Raw genomic sequence first — 20,353 nt, forward strand, 5'->3', positions numbered from 1 at the left:
AGACTGCCACAAGCAGTTGAGTGTAATAGGCAAAAGCTCACTGTTTTTAAGATTGTTGTATACATGTATGTGCATGTTGGCATGTGTGGACATGCACTTCTCTCTTCATTAGCAAATTAATAAATATGATTTGAGGTTGTTTTATTTAATGAACGTTATTTGAAGGTGTATAAAAGCACTTAGTTATAATGGTCTTTTGCCTAAGAAACAATTTATTTACCTTTAATCTTTCCATATGAAAGGATTTAAGGTAGCAAATTGTTGTGATCTATTAATATTAGCAATGATACTACTTGCTCTGAATGTTTAATGAGGAATGAATTTTGATCTTGGTTACTATTTAAAAGTTACCTTTTTTCTGTTTGTATCTTCACAGGAGAAATATATTGATGCTGCTTCAGAATTAATTGTATACACGTACTTCTTTTCTGCCTCAGAAGAAGTCGTCCCTGCGGTAATATTTAAAGTTGAATTTTAAGTAGTGTGTTAATATGTATATTCAGCAACTGCTTATTGTCCTTTAATCGTTGTGGCATGCACACTTTTAAGTCCTGGATTATTGATGACAGCCAAAGTCATCAGGACCCTTGTACGGTAGAGGTTATGGTCTTGTGGATGGGGAAGTGGATTAAATTTTAGTATTATAGATGAGTCCTTCTTTGCTTGGGTCCTTGGGAAACAAAGCTATACACAAGATATCATAACTGCTATAAAAAAAATAATAAAGCAGCAGTGTGGCTATTTAGAGGTGGGCTGGCTGCTCTTGATTGGTTGATCAAGAAGTGTCTGTCTGTGGAGGAAATATATCTGAACTGGGACTTACGGAATGTGAAGGTCCGTGGCCAAAGTAGACCAGGAACAGGGACCAGGTGATACAAGCGCCCAAGATGAGGGCCTGCCTGGCACAGTGGAGTAGCCGCAGTCGCCAGCGTGGGTGTACCGCAGTGACAAAGGAGACGGGAGGTAGGCCGAGCCCGGTGGGAGCCTTGCAGCTCAGGGCCACGCCTGCGAAGGGCTAGGGAAGGGCTTAGGCTCAGGTTCCTTTTAAGGACATTCCTCTGCTAAGTGCAAAAAGAGCTGGATCAGGATGAGACTCAATCAGGAAGATCAGTGGAGCTCTTGAAACAATCTAGGGTTTAGGCTTGAAAGGTAGTAGAAGAATTAGGGAGAAGGGAAAGAATTATGTTTGGAGATGGAATTGTTTGAGCTTGTTCTAGAGGAAAAGAGATGAATAAGAAGTCATTATACGTGTTCTCTTGCTTCTGATTCATTTTGATTGAGAAATAGTTGTTCAAGTTCAAACGTGAAAAAATTCTAGCCGTGACTTTGAATTGTTCAAATGCAAAATAAATATGTGCTTTAGTAATTTAATAAAAGGATGACTCTAGGTTTTTGGTTTGAACAACTGGGTAGATGGATGGTGGTATTACTTAGGAGCTTGGAAATACTGGAGAAGGAACAAGTTAAGAGTATGGGAGGAATGATCAAGTTTTGAAGGTTTGTTTTAAGGTGACATATTAAGCATTCAAGTACAAACATCAAATAAGTTGTTGGATATAAGGGTTGGGAGTTAAGTGATAGCTGCATAAATAATAAAATAAACTTCTCAGACATGGAGTGCAAATTTGGGGAGGGTGGCGGGTAAAAGGTCCCAGGTCCTAAAGACAGCAGAGAACAATGAGAAAAACTCACCAGTGAAGTAGGAAAACAAGGTGAAAGGGAAGCCAGAATACAAGGTGTTTCAGAGAGGAGTGGCCAGTTGTGCAAGATGCTTGTGAAACACCAAGATGCGGAGAGGAAGGAACAGTGGTGTTTGTCCCCTTGGAGGTAGTTGATGGTTTTAAGAGAAATGGTTTCAGAGGAGTAGTGGGGACAGGTGCTTCACTGGCGTGTGATTTCAGAGAATGGCTGGCTCACCCAGGGATGCCCTTGGAAGGGAGAGACGCCGGGTGTTCTGAAACGCTCCGGGAGCATCAGTGTGGATGGTGACCAGCGGCGTGCTTGGCGGCAGAGCCTTTCCTGAGGGCTTTCCCGCTGCCCTTCAGGGGCTGTCTTCATGGTGCTGTGGCATTTTTTAATGCAGGGTAACCAGATCATTCTCTATCACCTGAGACATACCTCCCTCCCTTTTAATCCTTCCAGGACAGCTGTCCTTCCTTTTATTATTTTTATTTTGTTAGTCATCTATTGATGTGTTCATTGTTAAGTCCAGCATTACCACATTTATGTGGTAATTCCCTGTGGCTTGCCCAAGTTACATCTTTCCTGCTCTGATGCTGATTTCTCTGCTGTAATTTTAGTCTTTTGAAATTAGTACAACACAGCTCCCTTGGTAGCTCAGCGGGTAGAGAATCCGCCTGCCGTGCAGGAGACCTGGGTTCAGTCCCTGGGTCGGGAAGATCCCCTGGAGGAGGGCACGGCAACCCACTCCAGTGTTCCTGCCTGGAGAATCCCACGGACAGAGGAGCCTGGCGGGCTGCAGTCCGTGGGGTCGCAGAGTCAGACATGACTAAGCGCAGCACAGGGATAAGAAGCAGACACACACTGCATGAATTTCTTCTTATTAATTGCCGTTAGGAGTTCTCGCTCATGAGAAAGGTTACTGTCTAAGCCCGCCCTTGCCTCTCCCGGACGTTAGCAGCTCTCATCCTCCGGGGAGGTGGTGATGCATCGTGGATTCACAGGAAGCTGACTCCTGGGTGCAGTGATGGTGTCTCTGCCGCACAGCCTGGGAGTTTTGGGGAGGGCGGGCCTGTGCTGCCTGCTACCTCTGCCCCAGCTCCTCTGCAGTTTCAGCGTGCTGCCTGGACCCCACTTCTTGTGATATCTTTGTCTGTTAGCAGCTCTAAGAATATTCCATGGTTCCCCCACAGCAGACAGGGCACCGTACCAGGGGATGTATCAAGAGGTAACAAGCCCAGTCACTGGATGAGCTTGAGATTGGCTGTGTTCTTTTTAACCATTTGTAACTTTTTTGTTAGCATTGTGAGTTTCCCCCCAAGTATCTTCCAATACTTTTAAAACTCATGGTGACCAACAGAAAATTTTTAACTGTCAGACTCATTTACTCTTCTGGTTTATGCAGTATGTGACCCTGAAAGAGATGCCCGCCGTGCTTGTTTTCAAAGATGAATCCTATTTTGTTTATGATGGTAAGTTCCAGTGCTTTAACTGATGTAAAACACCGTATAATTAAAACGCCGTGTCTATTCCAGGCCTTAGATGTTGACGTCAGATGCTGCTTCTGTTCAAAAACCCGTTAGTTCAGTGACTGCTGGCTGTTTGTTACCCTTCAACTTCATGTTTTCCACTCAGCGGTCTTTCATTCTGAGTTTCCTTACAATAAATTTTTTTCTTTTTTTTTTGATCAGATCATTTGCCTTCTCTAGAAATGAGCCCTATGCAGTTTCTCTACATTAAAACATTCAGAATTCATTTTAAAAGGGTCTGACATTTGAGACACACAAAGAAGTGGAAGAAATAAGCCATCTTCCACAGTGAAGCCTGCTTGTCCTACCTTTTCATTGTTGTTGATAATGTCAGGAGCATGGGGATGAAGCTCAGGGGGGTGGTTTATTTTCTAATGAGTTTTAGTTTTATCACTTTCGTGTATAATCTTTAGAAAATTTGACCTGGAGTGGAGATTGTGACCCGATAATCAACTTCTAGTTTTATGTTTACCCTCCTATGTCATCAATCTGAATCCATAAATACTTTCAGATTTGCATTATATTACTTATTTTATAGGTGTGATAACTTGAAAATGTTCTGTTTATTTAGCAAGTGACCGAAAAAGCACATCTTTCAAGAAGTCAATAAAATCCAGTCTTCCTCCAAACACATTGGTAGGCATTTCCATCAGCTGCTTTTTCATGCAGTTGTGATCATTTTTCAGAATTATATTTCTAATCAGGACATAATTCTCTTGGATATTATGTTTCCTGTCAGAGGAAGTATATGATGTTAGAAAAGGGCTAAAATACTATGTTTGACATTATATGTGATTTTTTTTTTTTTTACATAAGAAAAAGGATGTCATAAAATACGGAAGAGCAAAGAAATCAGAGTAAAAAATTGCCCATAAGGACATCATCCAAGAATAATCATCAGCCCAGGAAAACTATTTAGTAGGAGTATATATATGCCTTCATTTTATCATTCTGTCAGTTTTCTTGCATACTTCATTTTTTGCAGTATTACAGTCATGTTGTATTATTTTGTCACCTGCTTTACCCCTTAATTATTGTAATTTTTAAAAATCTATAAATGGCCTTCCTCAGTTTGTACCGTAATGATTTAAATTACTTCCTGTTTAGGGTATTTCAGTTATTTCCTATATTTTTATTTATTTATCTTTTGCTGTGTTAATGATGCTGTAATGATGAATTGTTTTGGGTATTAATCCTTTTTTTACATTTGATTGTTTGCTTCGAATAGCTTTCTAAAAATGAAGTTTATGAATTTGATTATGATCCTGTGTCAGGCATTTTATAAATATTGCTAGATTAAACACTGTAACATTTTAATGTCCTATTTATACTCTAATTTATTAACTTTGTTTTAAAGAGTACGAAGATGGTGATCTGTCATCTTGGATCAACAGGGAGAGGTTTCAGAATTACCTTACGATGGACGGCTTCCTCTTATATGAACTTGGAGATACCGGTAACAGCATATGTGCAACTCCATCACTCTGCAAAGCTTTTCCTTAACTGATTACATAAATCTATAGGAAATGAGTTTTTAATTCCTATTTCATAATAGCATTCCTTCTTTCAGACCTGAATGCCAGTTCAACTTTATGAGAATATAGATGAATATTACCAAAGAACATACATGTGGAATAAAGATTAGCTAGAAAGGGTTCATTAAAGAATCAATAGTGACAGGGAAAACAGAGCCTGGATAATAAGGAAATTAGAAAAAAATAATCACCAGAAACCTGTCCTCAGAAGACTGATTTTGTAATAGAATTTGGAATACAAGTTATCCCAGCCTTTGAAAGCACAGTTCTAGTTGTGCGGAAAGTAAGGGTGTCAGGTTGGCATGGTTTCTTGAAGTTACATGCTTGAAAATGATAAGCAAAGCAAATATAAATACAGGTGTAAAAAGAAAGCTGTAAGAAACTAGCTGAATGGTCTCAAATAGATGTAAACTACAAAAATTATAAGAAGCCAACCACATAAGTGTTAGGAAGAAGTGCTTTTATTAATTTTCAACAAAATACTTATTTTCGTCAGTTTGTGAGTTGTATGAAAGAATGCAGTTTGAGTATATGAATTGTTAAGTATTTACCATTATTGGGGCTTTCCTGATAGCTCAGTTGGTAAAGAATCCGCCTGCAGTGCAGGAGACCCTGGTTTGATTCCTGGGTCAGGAAGGTCCCCTGGAGAAGGGATGGGCTACCCTCTCTAGTATTCTTGGGCTTCCCTTGTGGCTCAGCTGGTAAAGAATCCGCCTGCAATGCAGGAGACCTAGGTTCGATCTCTGGTTTGAGAAGATCCCCTGGAGAAGGGAAAGGCTAACCCACTCCAGTATTCTGGCCTGGAGAATTCCGTGGATTGTATAGTCCATGGGGTTGCAAAGAGTCAGACGCAACTGAGCGACTTTCACTCACTAATTGATATTTACATTTTGGGGGTGGGAGGTAGGTTGGAATTTATCACTTGATGTTAAATAATTCAGGGTTTCACTCTGCTAAACATAATATGTTTAAAATAATTGGAATTGGATTTAGAAGCTATATACTCTTTTCCTGTTTTTAAGTACAGTAATAATTGGAAAGTTTGTATAATGAGGATTATTGAATTTAGATATGTCATTCTTCATTTCAGGAAAGCTTGTGGCTATCGCAGTAATTGATGAGAAAAATACATCAGTTGAACATACCAGGTATAGTGCCATGAAATAGTTTTAAGCTTCAACTATCATCCAGTTCAGACTTTACATGGCCTTCAGATAAACTTGATACAGTAGCTTACTTTTCCTGCAGCATTAAACATTAGATAAGGCAGCAGATACTATAATTGAATAATTATATTTTTTCAAATTGACAAGATGGAATGTTCATGTGTTTTTTATTTTCTTACAGATTAAAATCAATTATTCAGGAAGTTGCTAGAGATTACAGAGACCAGTTCCACAGGTAGGTGTTTGCATTCTGGAAAGTACCATTATCTTGTTTCATTATGTTTTGTAATACAGTAAAGCAAAAGTAAGGAGCTGAAATGAATTACAGCATGTTGCATTTTATTATGAATTGTTTGGACTTGAAGTTTGTTGATACATGTCTTACAAGTTAGAAAAAAAAAAACTTCTAATTTGAATCATACCTGCGTCTTAGGATTTGTGGTAAGAAAACATGCCCATATACAAGCATATATTTCAGAGGTGTTGCGGACTTGGCTCCAGACCACTGCAATACAGGAAGTCACACGAAATCTCTGTTTCCCTAGTACATGTGAAAGACGTTTTGATACATACTGTGGCCCATTAAGTGTGCAGCGGCACTGTGTCTAAAAAATGTCCATACTTTAAAAATGCCAATCATCACCGAAGGCTTCAGGGAGCTACAATCTTTTTGCTGGTGGTGGAAGGTCTTGCCCCAGTGTTGAAGGTTGCTGACTGACCAGAGTGGTCGAGATTGGGGTTTCTGTGGCTTTTTCTTAAAATAGAACAGTAACATCTGCCTCATGGATCAACTCTTCCTTTCCTGAACAATTTCTCCGTAGCACTGACAGCATTTTATCTTTCAGAATCTGAGGTGATCCTCTCAAACCCGGCTCCTTTGTCAGCTAAGTTTATGTAATATTCTGAGTCTCCCAAATGTTGTGATTTCAACAGTCTTTGCAACCTCTTCCCCAGGAGTAGATTCCTAGAACTGCTCTTTTCTGCTCATCCATAAGAAGTAATTCCTCATCCATTCATGTTATCACAGGATTGTAGCAGTTCAGTCTCCATTCCTAACTCTAGTTTTCTGACCGTTCACTACATCTGTAGTCATTTCCTTTTCTGAAATCTTGAATGATTCAGAATCGTCCACAAGGGTTGGAATCTGCTTCTTCCAAACTCCTCTTGGTGTTGATATTTGACCTGTTCCCATGAATCATGAATGCTGTCAGTGGCATCTGGGATTGTGACTCCCTGCCTGAGGTTTGCAGTTGACTCTGCCCAGATCCACCAGAGCTCTGTGGCAGCCTTAGGAAATGTGATTCTTCAATAATAAGACTTGAGAGTCAGAATGATTCCTTGATCCATGGGCTGCAGAATGGGTGTTGTGTTACGTTAGCAGGAGGGAACACAACATTCATCTCATTGTACCTCTCCATCACAGCTCTTGGGGGACCCAAGTGCATTGTCGATGAGCATATAGTTTGAAAGGAACCTTTTTTTTTTTTCCCCCTGAGCAGTAGGTCTCAACAGTAGGGCTTAAAATATTATTAAACCATGTTGTAAATAGATATGCTGCACCCAGGCTATGTTGTCGTAAAAAGGCAGGGTAGATTTAGCATAATTCTTAAGGACTTGTAATATTTTTAAAATGATAAATGAGCATTGGTTTCAATTTAAAGTCACGAACTATGTTTGCCTCTAACGAGAGTCAGCCTGTCCTTTGAAGGTTTAAAAGCCAGGCATTGACGTCTTCTCTCTGGCCCCAAAAGTCCTAGATGGTATCTCCTTCTGATAGAAGGCTGTTTCATCTACACTGAGAATCTCTTCTTTAATGTGGCATGTTCATTAATGATCTGAGCTGGATCTTCTGGATAGCTTGCTGCGGCCTCTACATCAGCTCTTGCTGCCTCACCTTGCACTTTCCTGTTATGGAGAAGGCTTCTGTCCTTAAGTCTCATAAACTGCCCTCTGCTGGCTTCAGATTTTCTTCCCAGCTTCCTCGCCTCTCTCAGCCTCCATAGAAATGAAGAGAGTTAGGGCCTTGCTCTGGGTTAGGCTTTGGCTTAAGGAAATGTTGTATCTGCTTTGATCTATCCAGAACCCCCAAAACTTTCTGCATGTCAGTAATAAGGCTGTTTTACTTGCTTACCATTTGTGTATTCACTAGAGTAGCACCTTTAATTTCCTTCAAGAACTTTTCCTTTGCATTCACAACTTGGCTGACTGTTTTGCTGCAGGAGGCCTAGCTTTCAGCCTATCTCAACTTCCCTCCCCTTCTGAACTGGATCTTTTATAGCTTTTGATTTAAAGTGAGAGACACAGGACCCTTTCACTTGAACATTTAGAAGCCATTATAGGGTGATTACTCTGTCTGATTTCAACATTGTTGTGTCTCAGGGAACAGGGAGGCCAGAGGAGAGGGAGAGAGATGTGAGAATGGCTGGTTGGTGGAGAAGTCAGAACACGCACAACATTTATTACTTAAATTGGAAGTCTTACATGGGCACAGTTCATGGCACCCCAAAATCACAGTAGTAACATTATAGATCACTGCCTACAGATCATCAGAGAAGATATGAAAATAATGAAAAAGTTTGCAATATTGTGAGAATTACCAAAAATGTGACACAGTGACACAAAATGAGCAAATACTGTAGGTAAAATAGCACTGATAGACTCACTCAACAGAGTTGCCAGAAACTTTCAATTTGTTAAGGGAATAAAAAGAAAAAAAACATACTATCTGGGAACTACAGTAAAGCAAAGCCCAGTAAAATGAGGTTGCCTGTTTAGTCATGCATTTGAGGTACAGTTGAGTGAGCGAGCAGTCACAAGTCAGATGCAGATAGATGATGATTTTAACAGGAACTCAAAGAAAATGGAATGTAAAAAATAGGTGGTATTTTTCCTGTGTGCTGAGTCAGTTTGTTACTGTCACAGGACGGTCAGTATAAATCTGTCACATTACTTGCTTATTATGCCCTTTTTATGCTGAGTCTCTTAATGATGTGTCCATATATATATATATATTTTTCCTATTACATAGTATGAAACAAAATAGAAATGTCTTAAAATTTGCTTGTTACATCATGTTTCTATCTCCAAAGCCAATAGAATTTATACTTTTTAATAGTTATTGTATATGATCTATATGTTATATGTTTACAGTATTTACATGCTTAGCAAGCAATAAATTCGGTGCTTTGTATTTATTCTTTTTTTGTATTTAATATTGCTCTTTTTTTGTCTCTTCTTTTTGGTTGTTGATTAGGGATTTTCAGTTTGGCCACATGGATGGAAATGACTATATAAATACCTTGCTGATGGAGTAAGTAAAATGCTAAATTTTTGCTACCAACGCTTCTTTGTTTTTTTGGTCACACTGTGTGGCTTACAGGATTTTAGTTCTTCGATCAATGTTTGAGCTTGTGCCCCCTGCAGTAGGAGTGTGGGGTTCTAACCATCAGATCGCCAGGCAGTCCTGACTATCAGTTTTTAAATTTCTCTTTTTCAAAGACAGGCAGAAGGACTAATAGCTGAAAGAAAGCAAACCTTTGTATATGTTAATAAAGATACATTCCCATTAAATATTTTACTTTAGTTTTTAAAATCTGTACTTGAAACTAAACTTTAAAATTCTCTATTCTAAAAATATACTCCCATTTTAATGTTGATAACATAGTATTTTGGAAAGAATATCATACAGAAATTTGTAAACTTTGTAGTTTCTGTCTAATATGCACCTTAGTTCAGTTTTAACGAATAAAACTTAATTAGAAAATTTTTAGCATTCAGGGATTAATTACGATTCTAAAATAATTTATTTTAACAGATTATATAGGAAAACTATGCAGTTTTAAAATAATACTAATTATGCTTATGGTATTAAGATATGATTTGTCACTTCAGAAAGTTGATAGATATTAGAAAACATTTATCAAACCTATTCCAAATTAATAAATTTCAAATGAAAGCCTATTCTATTCAGTGGGCATTTAGTGACTATTTGCTGTATGTCACACGCTGTGTTCGGCACTGCACTGTTGGTGCAGAAAAGTGAGTGGATTATGGAGTCCCCGTCTTCAGATGTTTCCAGTTTGCTGGGTTAGACAGGATGACGGTTGCAGACTGTCTGAGAACATGAGAGACCCCCACTGCTGCCCTCACCCCAATGACAGAAGGTGCAGGGGCTCAAAGATGCTTGCCAGAGGAGGCAGTAATTAAGAGAAGTTCTAAAGAATGAGAAGGTAGCTGAATGAAGAACGCAGAGAGGTCATTTCAGGCAGGGAGTAATAGCAGATACACGAGTGTTTGGAAAATGGGTCTTAAAAAGAGCGCGGGCATGAAAATGGGGAAATCCCTCAAGAGCCTAAAATTATGAAGTTCAGTTCAGTTGCTTGACTCTTTGGCCTCCATGAACTGTATAGCACACCAGGCCTCCCTGTCCATCACCAACTCCCGGAGCTTGCTCAAACTCATGTCCATTGAGTCAGTGATGCCATCCAACCATCTCATCCTCTGTCGTCCCCTTCTCCTCCCGCCTTCAATCTTTCCCAGCATCACGGTCTTTTCACATGAGTCAGTTCTTTGCATCAGGTGGCCAAAGTATTGGAGCTTCAACATCAGTCCTTCCAAGGGATATTCAGGATTGATTTCCTTTCGGATGGATGGTGGATCTCCTTGCAGTCCAAGGGACTCTCAAGAGTCTTCTCCAACACCACAGCTCAAAAGCATCAATTCTTTGGTGCTGAGCTTTCCTTATGGTCCAACTCTCACATCCATGAATGACTACTGGAAAAACCATAGCTTTGACTATATGGACCTTTGTCGGTAAAGTGATGTCTCTGCTTTTTAATAGGCTGTCTGGGTTTGTCACAGCTTTTCTTCCAGGGAGCAAGCATCTTAATAATCTCAAAATTACAAAGTAAAGTAGCTCTGTTCATTTATAATCAATTCATTATCCTTATTCCAGTAAGAATTTGAGAGGGTTTACCAAAGATATAAAGTACCAGATTTAATACATAATGAAGAAATCAAGAGAAAATAAAATAAAGTATCTATACAATTATTAAAGGTACTTATTTGAATTTTTAATATTCAATACAAAGTATAAAAACATGGTTTACACATTTCCCATCACCTATAAAATGACTGTTGCTTATAGGAGTTTGGTTGACCTTGTAGAGACCTAAGAGAAATTGCTATGCTGTTTAATCTTATAAAGGGGGCACAATATAATGTGCTCAGTCATGTCCAGCTCTTTGAGATCTCATGGATGGTAGCTCACCAGGCTCCTCTGTCCATGGGATTCTCCAGACAAGAACACTGGAGTGGGTTGCCATTTCCTCCTCCAGGGGATCTTCCCAACCCAGAGATCAAAGCTGCATCTCCTGCACTGGCAAGCGGATTCTTTACCATGCACCACTTGGGAAGCCTCATGTTACAATAGAAATATGTTTTAATAGGATTTTGTAATACTGTGTATGGTAAGGATTTTGATACAACCACTTTTTATAATGTTCTTGGAGGCAAGCCAATAAAGTGATGCGATAAAACATTGTGAGCAAGAGACCAAAGCCATTTGCACCTGATAAACACCTCCTTGATTCTGGATAATACTCAGAATTTCTAGAGATGGATGGACATTCTGTCACGAGTATTATTTCCAGTGTGAGTTATGTGATAGTGGAAGTTTTGCTACTGCTATGGTCAGAAGTTTGTACTTTTTTTTTTTTTTTTTTTTTGAGAGAAGAGAGCATATAATGATGGTTATATAGTAATTGAAAGTCCTCAATGAACACTTCTCCTGTGACCAACACTGGACTGGGTGGTCAGCGTGCGTTTTCTGACTTTTACGCTAACTCAGTAAGGTGTAAGAACTATTCTTTCCATTTTATATAGATGAGGAAATTGAAATTTCTTAAAAGAAACTCAAGGAAGTTAACTAATAAGCCAAATGATGCCCAGCAAGTAAGTCAAAGAGACCCAGGCCCCGAATCCAGATCTCTAACTCCAAAAGCTCCTCCCCACTTGTACCATCAGTACTGACACATAAGTTAGTGGAATTTAATCAGTATTTATGCCTAGAAGTTTTTAACTTAGGGCAAAGTGCGTGATATTATATGATAGTTTAACACTGTAGCTTTGACTGTGTTTTTTACTTTTTCTCCAAGGAAATAGGGTCCGCTCAGACTTTTGGTCTGTTAAATTATTTTTTATTAGGTTTCTGTGAGCATTGTTAAGAGGGGATAGAGTGAGGTGTTATTTTTCATCATTATTCAAATTGAATTATCTCAGAAAATATCGTTTCTAGTTCAGCTGTGTATTTTAACTTCTTCATGAAATATATTTTTGTAGGAAGACCAGGTTCTTAATTCATTCCATAAAAATAGAATTTTGCTACTGATCCAGTATAATGATAATTGCTATAAGTCAAAAAGTCGTTTCCTGTTTTTGTGAACAAGAATGAAGCTAAGATTATTTTTTAATTACACAGTTAATTATTGCCTAATAATACAGGATAATAAAGTACCCCAGTACCCAGTGGCATAAAACAGTAATCATGTATTCTCCCACTTGTCTGGGCTTGGCTGACCCTCTCTGGGCACAGCCCCACGTGGCTCCAGGCTGCCAGTTAGGTCCAGGCCTCCCCTACCTCTCACCCCCATCCCAGGCGGGTATTTTCCTGGGGATCCTCTGCTCGTGGCAATCCCGGAAACACGTGAAGATGCGCACGTGGTCTCCCTGGCGGAAGCATGTGGTGCGGGGAGGGGTCAGTTACTCATGTGGTGATCATACAGGGCTGTGAATTGTTCCTACTGTAGAGTTCTGTACTTTTGTATAATACGAGACACACGAATACCCATAAATGGATACAGATAGACACATGAATAACTGTAACCTGGTAAGTAGGTGGCGTACAGAATGAAGCCCCTTTCTATAATTATGCAAAATCCTATCCTTGAAGGGAAAAAAACAAGTTATTTGAAGTAAATGACACATTAGTAATATTACATTACGGTTTTTGTCTGCAAACTGAATTGACATCTAGAATGTCCCTGGAGCACCCAAGAGGATGGGGTGATTGTACTGTGGGGTGGTGGCAAGTTGAGAGGCTTTGGAATTGTGTTTATTGAACCACTGTTATGTACAGGGGATGTGCTGGATATTTAACTTGAATTTTCTCATTTAACTTCTTTTACAAGATAAGTCCCCACACCCCCACCTTTCAGCTCAGTTCAGTCGCTCAGTCGTGTCTGACTCTTTATGACCCCATGGACTGCAGCATGCCAGGCCTCCCTGTCCATCATCAACTCCCAGAGTTTACTCAAAACAAAGTCCCCCACCTTTATTCACTTTTAAATGAAAAATATTAGATTGAAGCTGCATTGGGGGAAAGCATCAGAGTGGACCACAGGCAGTGACTCTGGAGACGACACTTTCACTGAAGTGGGCTGCGTGTGATTAACAGTGATGGTATTTAACATAGACTTGTGCAAGAAATTACACTGCCCAGAAACGGGTGCTTCATACATACTAACTTTTATCTTTAGGTTTAATTGTGAATATTTAGCTGTCTGATATTGTATACTAGCAGTTCTCATAAATGTTAATTTAGCTATTTTTTTAAATTGATGCACAATTTGAAATTATATAAGCAGAGGAAGGCAAAACTATTATAGCTCCCTTTTGTACTATTAGTTATTTGGATTTAATTCAAACATCAGAATACTTGTTGTCTCTGTGTTTAACATGTATTTTGACTTCTCTGTTTTTCTATTTTCAGTGAATTGAAAGTCCCAACTGTGGTTGTACTGAATACTTCAAACCAACAGTACTTTTTACTAGATAGACAGATTACGAATGCAGAAGACATGGTCCAGTTCATTAATAACATCTTGGATGGCACAGTAGATGTGAGTTGTTCACTATAATTTCAAAGGGGTGATGGGAGGACATAGAGATGAAATGAGTTCTTCTCCTCTGATTCTGAGAAGAAGATTCGTCCACCCCTAGGGTGGGGCAGACCTCTGTCCTCCCCAGTTCTCTCACACTGTAGGTGGAATTGGTTCCGCAGGCTGTCGGTGGCAGGGGGCACTGATGGGCGGAACGCTGTTAGGAGGGTGCGTCAGGTTGTCAGGAGGTGCTTGACGTGGAGTCAGAGTCGGGGCTGTGGAGGCTGAGAGGTGTGTGGGGTACAGAGCCATCCGACGGTGAACTTCTCGATTCTTAGTATCTCTCTGGATTCACAAATACAATTGAATAACGTCACTTGGATTAGTTTTCTTAAAAAGCCCTGTGAGTAACACTACAGTTTCTTAAAAGATCAGGAAATGTATTTAGAACCAGCCTGAGTGGACTATCCCAAATATAATTCTATAAAACATTTCTCAGAATGATGAATGGATAATCTAAACTGTTTTTTAAGAGAAAATAGGAGATTTCTGTGCTTTCGTGAAGCTTAATTATTTTGTGAGACTGGTTTCAGCTTTACACAAACTGTATTTGAAAGTTGGCTCACAGGGTAACAAGTAGTTCTTCTTTGGGAACGCTCTTAACCACATCGTAGGAGTTTTGTTTGTAAAGCTAACAGTTGTTCAAGTGAGGCTCACTTGTGTGAGTGAGAGCCCATCTGTATCAGTTAGTGAGATTCGGGGGGGACAGACTTCAGGGGGTGCTGAACACAGAAACTGGATGGATTTTCGTCAGGAATTTCGCCCCCTCTGCCTTCCAGCCGTTTCCCTTTGGGTTTCATCACCAGGGGGGCTCTGCCTGTAGGACAGGAAAGATGCCCTGCAGCAGCTCTTACCATGCTCAGCTAAGCTCAGGAACAGGGCAGGCCTGACCCGCGGTGGGTCAGCCTCAGCCAGAGCGCTAGGGAGGACGTGTTCTCAGAGAATCAGGCTGTGTTCATACAGGAGCACAGAGGCAAGGAGGGACGGAGGAACCAGGAAGATTACTCCACGACTCCTCAGGTGTTCTGTGTAATCTTTTGTAGTCACCTCTTGACCTACCATCATAAGAATGATTACCTAACAGATAAATGATAGTACTGAAATAACAATTTGTTTTTTCCTGTTAACTTTAAGGCCCAAGGAGGTGATAGCATTTTGCAGAGATTGAAACGAATAGTATTTGATGCCAAATCTACTGTTGTGGTAAGTTGTGACAGCGTGTTTGGTGTCATTGATGATTGAGAACATAGGGATATAGGTTTTGTCTAACTAAGATATTAATAAAATTTGGAGTTTCAAAGGATTTGATAAAAATACATCTTACAAGATGAGATCTAGTACATATTTATGTTAAGAGAAGATACTGATCAGATGGAAATTAAGTTTCTCCAGTTGTTTATTTCTGTATGATTGGTGAGGCAACTGGAATTCAGGATCACTGAACTCGATAGCGTAACTTGGTGTTTTTCAGAGTTTCTTTCCTCCTCCTGCCCTTCTCAGTCCTTAGATCTGAAACCCTCTTGCTGAGAGGTCTCAGAAATCTCTCTTACTGTCCCAGCTTCTGCTGTCAGCTCGGCTGCAGAGTAGCCCTAAATTTGTTGGAGCCTTAAACGTAGTACTCTCTGTCTATCTTGAGCTACTCCATGGGTGTTTTCATTCATTGTGGCCTAAAGCAACTAAAACAGAACTGACCTTCCACTGGTGAGAAGTAGCCGCTGCTGATCCTTGCCCTGCCCCTGCGCCTTCCGCTTGCCGTGCCCTCTCAGGGGCTGGGCCCTGCTCACACGTGTGACTGGCCTCCGCGTGGTTTCCTCTCCCATCCTCCTGGCCCGTCTCCAGGTCCTCTCTGCACCTCTGCGTAATCACTGCTACTGCAGTAATCGGTCTGGTCACTCTCCTCCCCTTTTCCAGTGACTCCTGTCACCATTCTCTGTCCGTCTCACGTTTTCTTCTCAGTCTGGGCCCACCCTGGACCCCGGCCTGCCTTGTCCTTACTCACACTGAAACTTCTGCCTCACGGCTCCTTGACTCCGTGATGCCGCTTTGCATTATCTCACTCCCAAGTGACCCTGCTCTGCTTCGAATTTGTTTAGTTCTCAAGAGTTACAGTTACAATCCATAGACTACAGTATAGTTGAAAAACTCAGTCACGTTGCTTTTACTTCTCTGGGATCTGAGGGAAATTACTAAGTTAATTTTAGTAAAATTACTAATTAGTAATTTCTAACCAGTCAAGTAAAAAATGTTCCATGAAGAGAGTATTACCTTCCTTATGGTAAATAGCCAGCCTTCTCAAGCCAGGATACGGCTGTAAAGCTGTTGGCACATAACAACCACTTCAGAGAGCTTTGTGATTAATGGGAGGAAAACAAATGTCTTTTGAAAAGGGAATGGATTGGTGTCCACCTGAGACTACCAGCAGCATTGTTAATCGGCTGTCCTCCAAAACAAAATAAAAAGTTTTAATTAAAAAAAAAAAGATAATGGAGGATTTGGTGCCCTTTTTTGCTGCCAATAGCTTGGCTCCACGTGCTCACATACACAGACATAAAATGTCTGAAGTGTCTTTCACAGGGTATTACTGCAGAAAAACTGACATTGATTCAGTGGAACCGAAAGCAGGTTGGCTGGCCGCAGGAGGAGGAACTCTGTAGCTGCTTCCCAGTTCCTTGAGGGTTTCTGTATCAGGCGGTGTCTCAGGGGCCTCCTTGTTTCTCCACAGTCCATATTCAGGAGCTCCCCACTGATGGGCTGCTTCCTCTTCGGCCTGCCCCTGGGCGTCATCAGCATCATGTGCTACGGCATCTACACGGCCGACGCAGACGGAGGCTACATCGAGGAGCGGTACGAGGTGTCCAAGAGCGAGCCTGATGGCCCGGAGCCGGCAGGAGAGAGCCAGGAGCCCCCGGAGCCCGGGGCTGGGGCGTCTCCGCTGCCTGCCCCGCAGGAACCCAAAGACGTGCTAGAAAAGAAGAAAGATTGAAGCTCGACTCGGTTAGACTGTGTGATAGGATTTCACGTTATTAAAAGAGTCTATTTATTGAATTTAGACATTTAATCATGACCTTTCCAGAAGAGAACGTGGTATTTGTATTTTGCTAACCTCAATTGCATGGGTTATAAAATAGTCCTTCCACAAACGGGGAGATGTTTGGAGCAAAGAGATGGAAAGTTTGTCTAAAACAATCAGTCAAAACACTCCGTCAGAGTTTACCTTGTAGATGTTGTTCTACCAGACCAGTTCTATTTGCATGTTTCTCTATCTGAATATTCTGTGACAGAATTAAGATTCTTGGGCAGAATATTTAAATCGGCCAGTCAGGTAGAAGATACATGTGTCATAGAGAAAAATAACACCTCCACCTCGCACCATGCATTCTCCTCGTGTTTTGGATAAGATTTATATGGACAAAATTAAGTCTTTGAAATTTAGGCACTTTAAAGAGAACTAGTAACTTTTTCCAAGGATCAAATTAAGATTATGAGATAAAACAATTTGGTTTTATATAGCATAGTGATTTTATTTTGTTATTATTTTTAAAGGAGAGGAACTGTTACTTTTTACCTTTATACTCAGTTGCATTATAAAACTTTCATAGGGCCTATGTTGTGGGCCTGTATTGTCTTATGTTTAATCTTTGCCGCGTAAACAGGATTTGCTTGGATCAGTAATTTCAGATGACAGAATCGGTGTCTCAGCCAACACTGCGGGAGGGGCGGGGCTCTCTGTTACTCCTGCCTCCCCCGCGTTAGCCAGAACAGCCTACTCTTGTTTCTCTTTTATATATTGGGATTTCATCTAAAATTTTTCTCTTATAAAAAGCTCCTGCTGCTTTTTAAAAAGTAATATATATCACATTTTTATGTTTATGGCATAGTGACTTTATGGTAACTTATGATCTAATGTGTGTGTACATGGGTGTGTGTGTGTATATATACACATACACACATACGGAATTTATTGACATCTGTTATATACTGCTTTGGGCGTGCCTGTTCCTAATGCGTGACATAATCAGCCTATGAAGAAAATTCATGTCCGGTAATTAAAGAGATCTGCCAGTTGCTTTCTGCATCCTCCCAGGTGTTACCCATTTCAGCCAGTGCCCCCTCACCTCTCCACAATGGAACAACATAGGAATTCTAAGTAATGTGCAAAATTGGTATTTTTTTTAAATAATAGTATGGTATGTTTATCATAGATTAGCTTATTTTTGAGACTTTTATTTTTGAGCTAAGTTTAGGATTTTTATTAAGTGACTATTATTTGAGTGATTATACATTGAATTATGAAACATTTAAAAATGTTTCATGACTTTAAAAATCTGTAATTTATGGTCCGATACTGAAGCTGTTCAGGGCTACGGTCCCCAGGGCAGCCTGGGGTTATTTCTGATGCCATGCTGATCACTACTAACCTGAAGCTCTTGCGTCTTAAGTCCTAAGGAGCCACTAGTAATTACTTTCTTGTACCTTTTAGTATACAATAATTATTTATTCTTAAATTTGTCACTTCATCATCATCATTTTTATAAAGGAAGCACATAGGCAGTCACAGGAAATTGCAGGAAACACTAGAATGAAATGGTATTCTTAAATGGAATATAAATACTGTTAATTTAACAAGGAAATTTCTCTCTAACGAGTTAACAAGTGAGTCTTTTGGAAAATAGGTATTGATGTTGGCAGTAGTCAGGCTTGTTTTGTTTTGTGGGTGTGAAAGCCTTAGCTAAACACAGATCCTTGGGCTCAGCCTGGCAGGGACGTTGCAGCTTGGCCACTACCAGTGACAAGAGGAGGTTGTGAGAATGTTAAGGCTTTTTCCTTCATGTTTATCACTATCAGGTGCGTCATCTGTGTGGTTTTGTCTTTTGTCAAGCACACCTGTAAATTAAACAGCAAAACAGGAAAAAGAAAAAGCAAAGCTTAGTATGTATCAACATAGTTCCGTGACCTTTGTATTCTGAGATTTTTCTCATCTATTAAGGCCTTAGTTCTTTGTTACCTTTTCACAACTCTCTACTGTTGCCTCATATTCTATTTGTGTTTTCAAAATGTGATGCTGGGGAAACAAAAAGTATAGATGGTTTGTAAATGATTTTTTTTTTAAATTTTGCTTTTTAGTTGTCTCTAAGATACTATCACAGTATCTTCACAAAACAAATTGAAAATTTTTGCTCACTAGTATGGTTTTCCCTTCAGTGTGATAGCAGGGTTTATTAGGAATGTTGTTTTCATTTTAGGAAAAATTACTTCAAAATAAAGGTAGGTTTCTTTTCTTTTTTTTTTTTTTTTTTAAAGGTAGGTTTCTTAATGAATCTTATAGAACATAGATACACTGAACATCCTAATTCAGTGATGGATCTTACTGTTATCACATGTCAGTAGGGGGAATATCCTTTAGTTAAGTTGGACTTCTGCCTTCTCTTTCAGTTGCAATAAAGTTCTCTTTCTAACTTCTGAAGTCCAGGATCCTATATGCTTGCCATTGCTTAATCCGGTGCTCACAGTTTTTAAAGATGTTTCAGCGAGAGAGTGTTTTTATCAGCAGCGCACTTCATTATAGCTGGCAGTCCTTTTTGTTTTATTGTGTGCATTGCATTAGTATTTCTGAAACTGCCATCTGAAGTCGAGGTGGATTCGACCGGGGATTTCCATCTTCTTTACACGTGTGCTCCCTGGTGTCTGACGTAGAAATAACATGAAGAGCTAGATGTCTAGAGGCTGAAGGACTGGTCTGTATGAATAGTAAACCAATTAGTTATACTGTTTTTATTTAGTGGATATTTGTTCTTACTGTTTCTTGTGTTTTGTTTCAGGGATGTTTTTGATTTTGCAAAAATATTTTCATCATCACTTCATATGATATGGAGGTAGGGCAGGGAAAAATCACTCAGCTATTCTTATTACACAGAGGTAGTTCAGACAAACTGATATTAAGACTATCAGTTTATTGATGGGATTAGGTTTGCCGTTTTATTTTTATAAATATATATTTTTTCTGAATGTGTCTGAGTCCAAGAGTGGGCAGAAAATAATTTTCTACTTTGGACTAATCTATAAAGGTTTTTGAAAGTCTGTATTATTAATACTAACTTGTTGAACTCATGGTCTCCTGCCTTAAGGCACCAATTGTAAACCTTCATTTTTCTAAATAAATTAATTGAAAACATGTAACCATTTTATTTTTACTATTTATTTTTTGGTTCTCTGGGATGCAGGTTTTTCTCTGTGCAAGCAAAAAGGGCAGTCAAGACTCATCTTCCACAAAGTAATTTTTTTCCCTCTTGTTAATTGTAAGTTATTTGTAATTATAGAAACATAGTTTTTAAAAATTTAAGCAAATTTGATAGAGATCAGGTTGTAATTAATTATTTCGTATAGAAGATGAAAAACCCGAGATCCATGAGTTTGATGTATTTGTAAAACCTGATCGTATTAAGTATTAATTGCAGAGTTTAAAGCTAGAATAATTGGATTTGAGTCCTTGATCCAACTGCTAAATT

At 39.5% G+C, this 20,353-nt stretch overlaps 1 protein-coding gene across 2 annotated transcripts in view; it reads left to right on the forward strand.

The window, feature by feature from the left end:
- The window catches only part of TMX3 (thioredoxin related transmembrane protein 3), a 36,619-nt gene extending 16,595 nt beyond the window's left edge, over positions 1 to 20,024 (forward strand). The window contains exons 8-16 of one of the 2 annotated variants that reach the window (XM_043889041.1): positions 377 to 454; positions 3,077 to 3,152; positions 4,567 to 4,665; positions 5,835 to 5,892; positions 6,092 to 6,145; positions 9,164 to 9,220; positions 13,679 to 13,808; positions 14,982 to 15,050; positions 16,570 to 20,024. In XM_043889041.1, the coding sequence (XP_043744976.1) occupies positions 377 to 454; positions 3,077 to 3,152; positions 4,567 to 4,665; positions 5,835 to 5,892; positions 6,092 to 6,145; positions 9,164 to 9,220; positions 13,679 to 13,808; positions 14,982 to 15,050; positions 16,570 to 16,830 (882 nt within the window). In that variant the 3' untranslated portion in view covers positions 16,831 to 20,024. The remainder of the gene's footprint in view (positions 1 to 376; positions 455 to 3,076; positions 3,153 to 4,566; positions 4,666 to 5,834; positions 5,893 to 6,091; positions 6,146 to 9,163; positions 9,221 to 13,678; positions 13,809 to 14,981; positions 15,051 to 16,569) is intronic. The other variant, XM_043889042.1, reaches the window with a different exon arrangement.
- The last annotated feature ends 329 nt before the right edge of the window (positions 20,025 to 20,353 follow it).

Source organism: Cervus elaphus, chromosome 27, assembly GCF_910594005.1.
Source record: "Cervus elaphus chromosome 27, mCerEla1.1, whole genome shotgun sequence".
Taxonomy (NCBI): Eukaryota; Metazoa; Chordata; class Mammalia; order Artiodactyla; family Cervidae; genus Cervus; species Cervus elaphus.